The sequence below is a fragment of the Lycium ferocissimum genome, chromosome 11 (genome assembly GCF_029784015.1).
Source record: "Lycium ferocissimum isolate CSIRO_LF1 chromosome 11, AGI_CSIRO_Lferr_CH_V1, whole genome shotgun sequence".
Taxonomy (NCBI): Eukaryota; Viridiplantae; Streptophyta; class Magnoliopsida; order Solanales; family Solanaceae; genus Lycium; species Lycium ferocissimum.
In genome coordinates this window covers 28,896,357-28,910,528 of record NC_081352.1, presented here as the reverse complement: position 1 = coordinate 28,910,528, position 14,172 = coordinate 28,896,357, and the positions used below count along the sequence as shown (strand labels likewise).

The 14,172-nt window shown below is 36.4% G+C and overlaps 2 protein-coding genes across 5 annotated transcripts; both read left to right on the top strand.

Moving 5' to 3' along the window:
• Nucleotides 1–1,987: 1,987 nt before the first annotated feature.
• Nucleotides 1,988–8,051, top strand: LOC132035883 (G-type lectin S-receptor-like serine/threonine-protein kinase SD1-29). 2 transcript variants are annotated; one of them, XM_059426032.1, is made up of 8 exons: nucleotides 1,988–2,438; nucleotides 3,002–4,186; nucleotides 4,282–4,392; nucleotides 5,106–5,317; nucleotides 5,391–5,601; nucleotides 5,893–6,130; nucleotides 6,248–6,398; nucleotides 6,488–8,051. In XM_059426032.1, the coding sequence occupies exons 2-8, from the start codon at nucleotides 3,724–3,726 to the stop codon at nucleotides 6,788–6,790; spliced, it is 1,689 nt and encodes a 562-aa protein (XP_059282015.1). In that variant the 5' UTR covers nucleotides 1,988–2,438; nucleotides 3,002–3,723; the 3' UTR covers nucleotides 6,791–8,051. The 2 variants fall into 2 exon arrangements, with proteins under 2 accessions (XP_059282015.1, XP_059282016.1); XM_059426033.1 differs by lacking the exon at nucleotides 1,988–2,438 and having other exon boundaries at nucleotides 2,450–4,186; nucleotides 6,497–8,051.
• Nucleotides 8,052–8,084: 33 nt separating this feature from the next.
• LOC132035880 (G-type lectin S-receptor-like serine/threonine-protein kinase At1g61370) lies at nucleotides 8,085–12,675 on the top strand. Of its 3 annotated transcripts, none has more exons than XM_059426030.1 (7): nucleotides 8,085–9,770; nucleotides 9,858–9,968; nucleotides 10,749–10,973; nucleotides 11,058–11,255; nucleotides 11,623–11,857; nucleotides 11,974–12,124; nucleotides 12,218–12,675. In XM_059426030.1, the coding sequence occupies exons 1-7, from the start codon at nucleotides 8,468–8,470 to the stop codon at nucleotides 12,509–12,511; spliced, it is 2,517 nt and encodes an 838-aa protein (XP_059282013.1). In that variant the 5' UTR covers nucleotides 8,085–8,467; the 3' UTR covers nucleotides 12,512–12,675. The 3 variants fall into 3 exon arrangements, with proteins under 3 accessions (XP_059282013.1, XP_059282012.1, XP_059282011.1); XM_059426029.1 differs by having other exon boundaries at nucleotides 8,086–9,770; nucleotides 9,864–9,968; nucleotides 12,209–12,675; XM_059426028.1 differs by having other exon boundaries at nucleotides 8,087–9,770; nucleotides 12,209–12,675.
• The last annotated feature ends 1,497 nt before the right edge of the window (nucleotides 12,676–14,172 follow it).

Here is a 14,172-nt window from a genome sequence, read left to right as displayed (position 1 = left end):
GTCATTGGACTTCGGAGTCAGAGGTGGATCCAATATTTAAATTTATAAATTCAGTCTATAATGCTAAATTCATTACATTTGAAATTATGGGTTTAAAAGTAATGGCAGAGCCACCGTTTTAGTGAGGGTTCATCAAGACCCAATAATTTTAGCTTAAATATTGTACTATTTGTATTAAAATTTATTTAATATGTATAAATAATTTATTCAGAACCCACTAAGTAAGCAAAAAAGATTGTTATCGGAGTTGATGTTTATAATTTTCACATATATAGTTATATATTTATGTCCCGTGCCAAAAATATTGGGTTCAATGCGCCAGTGGTCGGAGTTTTGAGCATACACTCAAAACAATTCAACGTTTGAAACAGGAAATTGCTATTCAAATTTCAAAAGAGCACTAAAGTAGTCTCACATTCACAAGGGGCTTTCACTTCCTATTGTATATTAATTTGGTTTTCCACTAGTAAAAAGCAGTAGAGTTCAATTTACTCTACTATTCGGAAAGGTGTAAATTTATCATCCTTTAAATTAGGCATAATACATTAACTGTAAATTTATCATCCTTTAAATAGGCATATTACATTAACAGACCTTCAAACTTGGCCTCAGTTGACAATTATGCCTTCAACTTTGGGTGTGCACAAGTAAGCACCTCAACTTATCTTCATTTTGTCAGTTGAACACTTCAACTTACAAAATGATCATCTCGACACGTTCAAAATTTATGTATCACGTCACCATTAGTTTTTACGTGTTCAACTTTATACAAATTAAATGCCTACTTATGCACACCCAAAATTGGAGGGCATACTTGCTAGCTGAAACCGCGTATGAGGCCCTGTTTATGTATCATGCCTTAAAATTATCCAAACAAAAAAGCTCCTGATGTTATCTAAAGTTCTGAAAATACCCCTCTTCACTAACCGTTGTCCAGCGTAAAAAAAGTTCATAATTTTCCAATTGAAATAATGTCAGAAACTCTATTATTTTTCCCCATTATTTGGGTCAAATGTACCCTCAACTATTCCAATTGGAGCAATTTTAATTTATGTTTCGGAGGAAAGTAAAACTTAATACTTAAATGACATTATACTGAACATCTACCAAGCTCTTAATTTATAAAATTCCATACAACTTCTTATGCTCCTTTGTTTCATTCAAATGTAATTGCATTTTAATTATTGTTTACCCTTGAAAAGAGACGGGTTGATCACCAATAAAGTTGAGGCCCATCTACCAAGTTGGGTTTTTTCGCCCTTAATTAGAAATGTCGGGTTTGAACATGAGAATAGAAAATCTTTCGGAGGGGGCACTTTAGTCCCAAAGTGGACATACCTATTTGTGAATCTGGATTGGTCAATTACTCCTTTCGTCTCAATTTATGTAGCACCGTTTGACTATGCATGGAGTTTGAGAAAGAAAAGAAGACTTTTCAAATTTATGGTTTAAAATAAGGTTTAGCTATTTGCGGGGCTGTGAATCATCTCATCAAGGGTAAAAAAGTGAATTTTTAAAGTTATTTTTTTTGTAAATATAGAAAGGTATTATTCTTTTTGGACGTACTAAAAAAAAAATATCTTATAAATTGGGACAGAGGGCTAGTAGTTTTCGGGCACCAGATGGTTAAATCGGAAAAACACCCTTAGTTAGAAATGTCGGGTTCGAGCCATGAGAATAGACAATCATTCAGTGGGGCCACCTTACCTCTGAGTGGGCATACCTGGTGCGGATTTGGATTAGTCATCAAGGTTTTGGGTACTGGATGGTTAAACATGAGAAACATCCTTAATTATAAATGTCGGGTTCGAGCTATGAGAATAGAGAATCATTCAGTGGGGCCCCAATTTACCCTGAGTGGGCATAGCTGGTTCAAATTTGGATTAGCCGATCAGTGGGTTTGCGTACCGGATGGTTAAATCAGAGAAATGCCCTTAATCAGAAAAGTTGGTTCGAGCCATGAGAATAGAAAATCTTTGAGTAGGGGCACCTTACCCCTAAGTGGGCATACCAGGTGTGAATCTGGATTAGTAGACAATGAGTTTTGAGTGCCGGATGGTTAAATTGAAGAAACGCCTTAATCAGAAATGTTGAGTTACAGCCATGGGAACAGAGAATCTTTTTGTGGGGACACTTTACCCCTGAGTGGGCATCATGATTAAACCAGAGAACCGCCCTTCATAAAAAATATCATGTTCGAGCCATAAGAATAGAGAATCTTTTCGTGGGGACACTTTGCCCCTGAGTGGGCATACATGGTCAAAGCGGAGAAACTCCCTTGGTAAAAAATATCAGGTTCGAGCCATGAGAATAGAGAATCTTTTAATGGGGTCACTTTACCACCTGAGTGGTCATACCTAGTGCGAATCTGGATTAGTCCCTTAGTGGATTTCGGATACCAGATGGTTAAACAGGGGAAAAAGAAACTTTGGTGAACGGTATGTTCTCTACTTTGATATAAAATTAGTAGATAATCAAGTTACGTTGACTTTGTTTCTTTAGCTTAGAATAATTTCTGATGTGACCCCACTTGGATAGTTTTTAATATCTTTGTGCATGTCCTGGAAGTGAGCTTATTTGTTCAGGTTGCCATGGAACATGCTGTCTAGTTTTATTTCTTACTCTCTGATGGAATGCCTATTTTCCTTTAATTTTGACAAAATTATAATAGCTTAAGATAGTACTGGAGAGTTTGAAGTCAAGAAAAGAAATGTCATTTTCATTTATTTCGTAATAGCCAATGAGGCTCATTGATGGATCCTATCTATGATAATGAAGTGAACTATATGTAAGCAGCAAGACTAGGAGGTTCAGTAACAACTGAAACTAAGGATTCATACTATAAACAAAAAGTTCTCCAGAAAAATGATCGAAATAAAAAAGAAAATGGCATGGCCAAGATGGGATATGTTTTTGTTTCTGATATTTAGAATGATGCTTTTTCCACTAGTCTGCTGAAAATGATACCTTAACTCAATCGCAACAACTGTCACTGAATCAGACGCTTGTCTCTGCTGGCAACATATTTGAGCTAGGCTTCTTCAGTCAAAGTAACTCGAGCAGACTATATCTCGGTATTTGATTCAAGAATATTCCTGGTCAGAGGATTGTATGGGTAGCAAACAGAGAAGATCCGCTACTAGCTTCTGTCTCTGCTGCAATCTTGATGATTGGAGCTGAGGGGAACCTCAGAATTTTGGATGGCGATCAAAATACGGTTTGGTCTACCAATGTCTCTGTCTATTCTAATAACACGATTGCTGTGCTAACAGATGAAAGGCAATTTATTCTTAAAGACCCTGTCTCAGGAACATCTTGATGGGATAGTTTTAAGTATCCATGTGATACTTTGTTATCAGGAATGAATATGGGATACAGCACCAGGACAGGGGCGAAACTTGTCTTATCATCCTGGCAGGCTGAAGACGACCCATCGCCTGGGAAGTTTATTGCTGGACTTTCTGTAGATATGCCACCTCAAGGCTTCACATGGACTAATTACTCAAAGCCTTACTGGAGAGGTGGACCATGGGATGGAGGGAGTTTCATAGGTATACGTGATCCCGACAAGGGGTATGCAAGTGGTATAAATATAGTATCAGATAAGCTTCAGGGATCTGCCATTCTCAGTTTCAATACATTCAACAATTCCTATGTTACGATTGTGGTACTAAAACCATCAGGTATATTGCAGATTATACTTTGGGAAGAAGAACTAAATGCATGGAAAGTCACTTGGGAGGGACAGATAATCCATGCGATGTTTATGGAACTTGTGGTCCTTATGGTGTTTGTGATAAGAATAAGTCTCCAGTTTGTGATTGCTTAAGAGGATTTGTACCAAAGTCAACTGATGAATGGATAAGAGGAAATTGGACTGGTGGCTGTGTGAGGCGAACTAAACTTTTATGTGAAATCAGTAAAAGTGGCATGGCTCCAAAGGGATCGAAAAATGACAAGTTCTTGCAACAGAGTGAGATGAAACTGCCAGATCATTACACATGCTTGTATGATCACTATGGCGCTCAGAACTGCAAAGAGTGGTGCATGAATAACTGTTCCTGTGCAGCCTACGCGTATCCAGATGGAATTAACTGCATGGTTTGGACATCAGAACTTGTAGATGTTCAGCAGTTCCCATATAATGGCGTAAATTTGTTTCTTCGTCTTGCTTATTCTGAACAAGGTATAATTCAGTTCCCGACATGACACTTAGAAGACTAAAGTTGCATTGTGTGGTCTCTTTTCTTTTGGATTTGTGTTGTAACATGATAGTTTTAGGTAAAGATAAAAGGAAGACAAAACTTATCATCGTCTTCACAACCGTTTCAATCATTCTCATATTGGGCATCTTTGGATGCATTTTCTGCAGGTGGAACGCAAATCAAAGAGGTAAACTATTCTTCTAATTTCAAGATTCTATCACCAACATAGTAATTATGTACACCAATAGTGTCAAGCTTCACCATAAAATCCTTTTGATTGGTGTAACTGGAAATGCCTTCCTTTTTTTTCTTCTTTGAAATGAGTTTGTCATTAACCATTCACGTTTCTTGGCCATTCCCCTTATAGGTACTTTAAAATCATATATTCCTAACTTTGATGCTCAGATTTTATTCAAAACTAAGGATGTTGACCTGTTTCCGGATCTCACTCCATTCCAATTAAGCTTTGTGTTAAAATCATACGAAAATTTAAAATGATTAGGCAAGCTTCTGGCTATACTTCTCATGTAAAATATTAAAAAAATGAGCTTCTTTAGAAGACCGAAATGCAAAATTATCAGCAGGCTTTTCAAGTCACATATTTTACCTCTCTCTCTCTTTCTCCAAAATTTTAATCTAATAGATCAGCTCAAATCAAACAGATTCTATGATTCATGCAGTTTTATAAACTTACATGTTCTGGATTTCTTTTCTGATATGACCGACTATCATTTTTGCTAGTTTATCCGTGTGTGTGTGTGTGTGTGAAGGTAAGTTAACACTTTCTCAATGGCATTAGGAAGCGAATTTACAGATAAAACTTTTAAAATTGACCTCTTCTATTATAGTTTGAGAAAAATTGTCTGGATTTTCTCACATGTGGATAAAAAATAAAACCAGGAAATAGGAGAAACAGTGTTAAATGCCTCATTCCAGCTAATAGGTGTCAGAATTCAAGAGATATATCTTCAGACAATTTGTGGGAAGAGCAAGTATTGCTAAAAGATTCATCAGAACTACCACTTCTTCACTTTGCTAAATTGACCGTCGCAACTGATAACTTCAGTCAAATAAATAAGATTGGAGAAGGAGGATTTGGCCCTGTTTACAAGGTAATACCAGTCTCTGAAGTGATTCACACACAAAAATAATGCTGATAATGTGAAAACCCTTGCAATCATACAGGGAAAAATAGAAAATGGACAAGTGATCGCTGTCAAAAGATTATCTAGTTTGTCTGGACAAGGAATTGAAGAGTTCAATAATGAAGTCCTGCAAATTTCCAAACTGCAGCACAGGAATCTCATAAGAATATTGGCCTATTGCCTTCACCGGAAAGAGAAGTTGCTAGTTTATGAGTACATGGCTAACAGAAGCTTAGACACTTTGTTGTTTGGTAAGTGGTTCCAACTATAGTCTCTGCAATGGCGTTGAGGAGCTCATACAATTCTTCTATATGAACTAGGATATTTTTTTCTTCAAAGGAAGCATGCTAAAGCCACTGTCTAGTTGCTTAGGTTTCAGAAAATCTTGCTGTTTGAACATTCTAGTTTCTTCAAGATAGGGTATACCACGCAAACATGGTAACATTTAATACTTAAAAACCAATGTATATATTATGCTAAGAAGCTTCATTGTTATCTTCAATTCTGAAATTTTCTTGATTTACTGTTAATCACACTGTTAGATCCAAGAAAAAGTCATCAGCTTCCTTGGTCAAAATGTTTTGACATGATTCATGGCATTGCTAGAGGACTTCTTTACCTTCACCATGATTCTTGTTTAAGGGTCATTCACCGAGATCTGAAGGCAAGCAATGTTCTTTTGGATGGTGATTTGAATCCAAAAATCTCAGATTTCGGCTTGGCCAGAACCTTTCAAGTGACTCAGGAGCTAGCAAACACTCACAGGATAGTGGGAACATTGTAAATACCTCTACTTCTGCAAGACAAATATTGTCATTTAAGTTGTTCTTAAAGTTTCTGACAATAAATATGTTCATAATAATAAATCTGACTCTTTCTTATTCAAATATATTGCAGCGGCTATATGTCACCTGAGTACGCAATGGGAGGACTGTTCTCTGAGAAATGTGATGTCTACAGCTTTGGCGTTTTGCTATTAGATATTGTCAGTGGCAGGAAAAACAACGAATTTTATGACAATGACAGGCATTTCAGCCTTTTGAGTTATGTAAGTGCAAAATCAGCATGATCTCTTGCCACAACTTCATAACAACGGTATCCACTTATTTCCATATTTTAATTCTGAAACAATTTTAGGCATGGCAGCTATGGACTGAGAGCAAAGGACTAGACTTAATGGATAAATCAATTTTCGACTCACGTTCCTCTGCAACAGTGTTGAAATGCATACATATTGGCCTGCTCTGTGTCCAGGACCATGCAGCGGATAGACCATTAATGTCATCTGTAGTTCTTATGCTAAGTAGTGAGATGGATCTGCGTCAACCAAAACAACCTAAATTTATATTTAAGAGATGGTTGAATTCTGATGCCCAATCACAAAGCAGCAAAGCACGGTCCATTAATGGTATTACTATATCTTCGGCAGAAGGGCGATAACCAATTGAAAAAAATACTAAGAATTATGTGATTGAGTTTCAATATTTTAGCTCTTCTGTTTTAATATGTGTACACAGCTTGTCTGAGCTATTCTATTAATCTGATCTGTTGTTTCTCTTTTCGTTTTCACTATTCTTTGTCAGTAGGTTTCAGAAATAAACAAATGCACTTTCTCAAAATGGATGATTTCCCTACGCTTGGTTTGTCAGATTTAGCCTAAATATGATTTCTCCCAGAAAGCAATCTGCTTACTTGTAAGTCTTCCTTAGATAATAGGTCCTGCTATGTAGACAAGTTTAGGGGACAGATGATTTGTGGAAGGCCTGAAGATTAAAAAAGGGTAGCCCGGTGCACAAATAATCCCATTTTAAGATGATCTTCCGCATCAAGTGTAGTATATGTATAGCATGATATAAAGGATCCAATACTTCTTTTCTCTTTTTGTTATTTTCATCACTTGATGGGAGTATTGTTTATATATATATTTAAATTATTTTTCACATTTAGTTTTATTTGATATGATGATGACATGAGTTGAGCTTAATGGAGAAGTGAGGGTTTACATAGCCACCCCAACTTGTTTGAGATTGAGGTATAGCTGTTTTAATTTACTGTTATAGCTGGTAAAGTTGTATTACATTAATGTGATAAAATGTGATTTTGTTTTTCTTAATAACCGCGAATAAAGTTAGGAGTATAAAGAGATTAACCTTGAGAAACTCTACATGGGGAACTATGGACATCTCTTAAAGTTACTTGTGGATGAAACAAGAATATGAAACAATAAAGAAAAAGGAGTAAACTCTGAACTCTATGGTCTACCTGTGGCTTATATTTTTCTTAAAGAAAGGTAAACTTTTCCCCACATCAGAGTTTCCAAGCAAATATGATGGTGTAAACTGCAATCAACCTAAATTTGTCAAATCTCTTGAAAAGAGATGGGTTGGCAGCAATTTTGAAGGATTAAACCTTTGATTTTAAGTGGAGTGATCAGCGATGACGAACACAAGGATGTGTTTTCTACTCTGCTACTGGATGAGTTGATAATCAAGTTATGTTGACTTTGATATTTAATATAATAGTGCTTTAGTAATTGACAAACATATAAGATGTTTATTCTTTAGTTTAGAATTACCCCACCCGGATAGTTTTTAATCTCATTTTTCATTATCTGCAAGCAAAACTTATTGGTTCTGATTACTGGAACATGTTGTCTTTGTATTAATTCTTACTCTGAGGGAGTTTTTTCAAAAAAAAAAATAATAATAATAAAACAAATAAAAAAAGAAACTCTTGTCAAAGCTACAATAGCTTTAGAAAATGCTAGAGATTTTGAAGTCAAGGGAAAAAATGTCATTTTCATCCTTTATTTTTATTAACACATCAATGAGGGTCATTGATGGATCTTGAATAAACAATAATGAAATAAGTACTAAGAGTAGGAGGTTCTGTGACAACTGAAACAAGGACAATGTCAAACGACAAGGTATACCGTTGAACAAATAACTTAAACTATTTCCTATAATAGAATTTGTCCAAGGATTCATGCTTCCTGAAGAAAAGAAATGGGAGTGTACACCCAAAAGAGTTGTTTAGAGGGAGCTGTTAGAAAACCTAATTGGTTGAATTTCTAGAGAAGCTCAGGCTGGGAATGAACCAAAAAAAAAAAAAACTAAAATGGTGTGGCCAAGATGGGAAACTTTTCTTTTTCTGATGTTCAGAATGATGCTCTTACCACAAGTGAATGCTGAAACTGATACCTTAACTCAATCACAACAACTTTCATTGAATCAGACGCTTGTCTCTGCTGGAAAAATATTTAAGCTAGGCTTTTTCAGTCTAGGTAATTCGAGCAGACTATATCTCGGTTTGTGGTTCAAGAATATTCCTAGTCAGAGGATTTTATGGGTAGCAAACAGAGAAGATCCACTCCCAGCTTCTGACTCTGCTGTAATCTTGAAGATTGCAACTGATGGGAACCTCAAAATTGTGAATGGTAACCTAAATACTATTTGGTCAACCAGTGCCTCTCTCCAGTCTAATAACACGATTGTTGTACTTACAGATAAATGGGAATTCATTCTGAAAGACAGTGTGTCAGGAATATCTTTATGGGATAGTTTTAAGTATCCTTGTGATACCTTGTTATCAGGAATGAATATTGGATACAGCACCAGGACCGGGGAGAAGTTTGTCTTATCATCCTGGCAGGCTGAAGATGACCCGTCGCCTGGAAAGTTTGCTACTGGACTTTCGGTAGAAATGCCACCTCAAGGCTTCACTTGGACTAATTACTCGAGGCCTTACTGGAGAGGTGGCCCATGGGACGGAGGGGACTTCATAGGCATACCCGATGATGACAAGGGGTTTGCAAGTGGTATAGATGTAATATCAAATAAGCAACAGGAATCTGCCTTTCTCAGTTTCAATAATTTCTATGATTCTGATTTAGTAATCATGGTCCTAAAACCATCAGGGCTATTGCAAATGATGGTATGGGTAGAAGAACTGAATGCATGGAAGGGAAGTTGGGTGGCACCAGAGAATCCATGCGATGTTTATAGAACTTGTGGTCCTAACGGTGTTTGCGATAAGAATAAGTCTCCAGTCTGTGATTGCTTGAGAGGATTTGCACTAAAGCCAACTAAGGAATGGAACAGAGGAAATTGGACCGATGGCTGTGTGAGGCAAACTAAACTTCTTTGCGAAATCAGTACAAGTGGCATAGCCCCAAAGGCATTGAAAAATGACACGTTCTTGCAACTAACTGAGATGAAACTTCCAGATCACTACACATATTTGCGTGATCAATACAGCGTTCAGAACTGCAAAGAGTGGTGCCTAAATAACTGTTCCTGTGTAGCCTATGCGTATCCAGATACAATTAACTGCATGGTTTGGACTTCAGAACTAATGGATGTTCAGCAGTTTCCATCTGATGGCATGGATTTGTTTCTTCGTCTTCCTTATTCTGAACTAGGTAAATTTAGTTCTCACCATTATGCTTAGATGATTAAAATTGTTTTATGTTGTCACCTTTCTGTATTATAACATAACATATTTTTAGATGAAGATAAAAGGAAGAAAAAACTTGTCATCGGCTTCACAACCGTTTCAAGCATTCTCATATTGGGCATATTTGGATGCATCTTCTGCAGGTGGAAAGCAAATCAAAGAGGCAAACTATTCCCCTGATTTCAAGATTTTATCGTCAGCATAGTAATTATGTACACCAGTAGTGTTGAGCTTCACTGTAAAATCCTTTTGATTGGCATAACTGAAAAGCCTTTTCCCTTTCTTTTCTTCATTGAAGTGAGTTTGTCATTAACCGTTCAACCTTCATGGCCATTCCCCTTAAAGGTACTTTAAAACTATTTTTTTCCTAATTTTGATGCTGAGTTTGTATTTTAAAACATAATGTTGACTTGTTCAAATCTCATTCCATTCCTATCAAGCTTTCTGTTCAAATCATTGCAAAAACTGAAAATTATTAGGCTGGCTTCTGTAGATATATTCACATGGAAAAGATGAAGTATTAAGATTGCTTTTGATAAGTGAGACCAAAATGCAAATTTATCAGCAAACTTTCTAACAAAATTATATATTTACCTTTCTATCTCTACAATTCTTTAGTGTAATATATCAAATCAAATTGGAAATACTATATGATTCATGAATGAATTTCAGAAGTAATAAAGCTTCTTATTGGCAAGATGATCCATTTCTTTTGGTAGCTAAATATTGCATTAATCACCAAGTAATCAGATACTATCCACAGCATAGCTATGTCACATTTTTCTGTCTAAAGATCATCATTTTTACACAAGTTTAACATTCCAAATTTCTTCTTTGACATGACTGATTTTCATTGTAAAACTTTTAAATTGCTTTCTTATATTAGTGTTTGACATACAATTTGTGCTCATGCTTCTCACATGTGGATCCAATATAAAACTAGGATACAGAAAAAATAGGATTAAAGACCTCATTTTGGCTGATAAGGGTCAGAGTTCAAGGGAAATGTCCACAGACAATTTGTGGGAAGGACAAGCATTGCCAAACGATTCATCAGAACTACCGCTTCTTGACTTTGCTAAACTGGCTACTGCAACTGATAACTTCAGTGAAATAAATAAGATTGGAGCGGGAGGATTTGGCCCTGTTTACAAGGTAATACCAATCTGTCGATTGAATTACCGATAAATTACTATTGCAGATGCGAAAACTAAAGCCATCATTATGGATATCATACAAGAAAAACTGGAAGATGGACAATTAATAGCTGTGAAAAGATTATCTAGTTACTCTGGACAAGGAATTGAAGAGTTCAAGAATGAAGTCTTGCTAATCTCCAAACTGCAGCACAGGAATCTCGTTAGAATATTGGCCTATTGCGTTCACGGGAAAGAGAAGTTACGAGTTTATGAGTACATGGCTAAAAGAAGCTTAGATACTTTGTTGTTTGGTAAGTGGTTCCAACTGTAATTTCACCAACGAACATAATTTACTTCTTATCCTCAGATTCCCCATTAACAGTTTGTATATATTGGAAATGGAAACTGTGCCCTGCTTCAAAATTATAATTTATTACCATGCCCTGGTTAGGAGCTCATGCAATTCTTCTATACAATCTTAGGATGGAAATTTTAGAAAACGATGCATGCTAAATTAAGACACTGGCTAGTTGCTTAGTGTTCACAGAATCTTGCTGTTTGAACATTTAAGTTTCTTACAGATAAGGCTAGTATGCTAACATAAACATCATTGAAAAAAATTGACATAGAACTTTATTTGTTTAACCATTTTTGATGTGTTGTCAATCACACTGTCAGATCCTAAACAAAGCCATCAGCTGCCTTGGCCAAAACGTTTCGACATGATTCATGGCATTGCTAGAGGACTTCTTTACCTGCACCGCGATTCTTGTTTACTGCTCATTCACCGAGATCTAAAGGCAAGCAATGTCCTCTTGGACGATGATATGACTCCCAAAATCTCAGATTTCGGCTTGGCCAGAACGTTTCAAGTGACTCACGAACTAAACACTCAGAGAATTGCGGGAACATTGTAAATTCCTTTCTTTCTGCAAGCAAAACATATTCTATTAGCCGTTCTTGCAGCTTCAGACTATGAATAGTTCATATAGCAAATACTGACACATTTTTTATACAAATATGTTGCAGCGGTTATATGTCACCTGAATACGCCATGGGAGGAGTATTCTCTGAGAAATCTGATGTCTACAGCTTTGGCGTTTTGCTACTAGAGATTGTCAGTGGCAGGAGAAATAGAGGAATTTATGACCATGAAAGGCATTTGAACCTTCTTAGTTATGTAAGTTAGCAGTACCTCTTGCGATGAATTCAGTTATTCTATGTCATCTACTTATTTCCTCGTTACCATTTTGAAACAATTTAGGCATGGCAGCTATGGACTGAAAGCAAAGGACTAGACTTAATGGATAAATCAATTTCGGACTCACGTTCCTCTACAACAGTGTTGAGATGTATACATATTGGCCTGCTCTGTGTCCAGGACCATGCAGCGGATAGACCATTAATGTCATCTGTAGTTCTTATGCTAAGTAGTGAGATGGATCTGCCTCAACCAAAGCAACCTACATTTATATTTCAAAGACGGTTGAATTCTTCTACCCAATCACAAATCAGCAAAGTTCCGTCAGTTAATGATATTACTGTCTCTGTGGCAGAAGGCCGATAACCAATTCAATATGTTGCATGTACCATTTTAATATGTGTATACAGCTTTTCTAAGCTATTATTATCATCTGATATTTTCTTTGTTTATGTTTTATCACATAGTTATTTTTATCAATAGAACTCAGACATAAACACTGCACTTGGTCAAGGTAATCTATTTCAGTATATTCGGTCTATCAGTATAAGCCAAAATGTAACTTCACTTGGGGAGAGAAATATGCTTACTCTGAGTCTCACTGCATTCAATAATAACGTGAAAACTTTGATCTTTACTTGATTTATATGTCACAGTTCCCTTCCTAAGCAAACAAGTTTAGGATGCTTCATGCAGATGATCTGCAGAAAAGAAGCATCTAATCAGAAAAGCAATAACCATTTTTACAGGATCAACCATAGTAATGCTGTCCCTGTACGGCATGATTTGAATGTTAACGAGCTTATTTTCTTTCTTATAAGCTACAATTGACAAAGGGATTCATAATGTATTCCAACATTTCACTGCTCCGGAATAAGGTGGGAGATAAGGTTGTTCTTTAAGTTGAGCCTTTAAATTTGTTCCGAATGTAGCCAATTCTTTACTGGATAGGAGAAATTTCCTGCAGTACATGTTCTTGTGTAAAACTTGCAGAAGTCACCTGTGAAGACAACCTCTTTCTCAAATCACTATTCCAAGACTTTACACCTTGAGGTCAAGGTGCACGGAAGGGGGAGGGATGTAATGGTTGGTCGTACTTTGTGAAGAAATTGCTCTTAGACCTAACTCTACCACAAAAGACAGCTTATGAGGGGAGGATTGCCCAATACCATATAAGGAGATCGCATACCATTTCCCTCAATGTGGGACTTAACAGTCCCCCACACCCCCAGGACGTACTCATCTAGAACTTGGATCACGGGATTCCAACATTGAAACACAACAGTGATTGATAGGTCTGGTTCTGATACCTTGCGAAGATATAGCTCTTGGGAATGTGGGACTTAAAAATACTTGTAGCTTGTGCAGTTGTACATGTGCTTTGCTGCCATAGATATAGGAAGAATCCTTGTTAAATGACCATATTGGATCAGTTGTAAAATTCAGTTTTACTATTGAAATCAAAGTTCAGTTAGAGTTCCTTCCCTAATTGTAATCTGCATTTTCTTCCTTAATTCTTGTGAAACTGATGTTTGATGTTGGTTTATATTGGCCCATTCCGTACAGGTTATACTAGTCTTGGTCTAAGCTCTTATCTGAATATTGTAAATAATTCTTTATGCTTCTTGGTTTCTATCACCAATTATTTTTATCAAGTCTTCCTTTGAATGTTTGTTTTAACTATACCCTTAAAAGAGACAGGTGGTGCAAATTTGAGCATTCAAGTAATCTCTTGTATTAGCATTGAGAATATGATGACATGCTTTCTGCTTTGTGATTGGACAGGCGGTTGATCAAGTCATGTTGACTTGATATTTTATTGAACAACATTTTGAGCTGAACCACATATATAGTAGATGTCTTGTTTTGAACAATATTTTGAGTTTATCATCCATCTCATCATCAACACACAGGCGTTATCCCTCATCATCGTAGTCATAATAACTTCAAGCGGTTTCCTAGTGGCCATCTTTGCAGGCATTTTCTGCCGGAGGATAGCAAATCAAAGTGGTAAATATGCTTCTAAA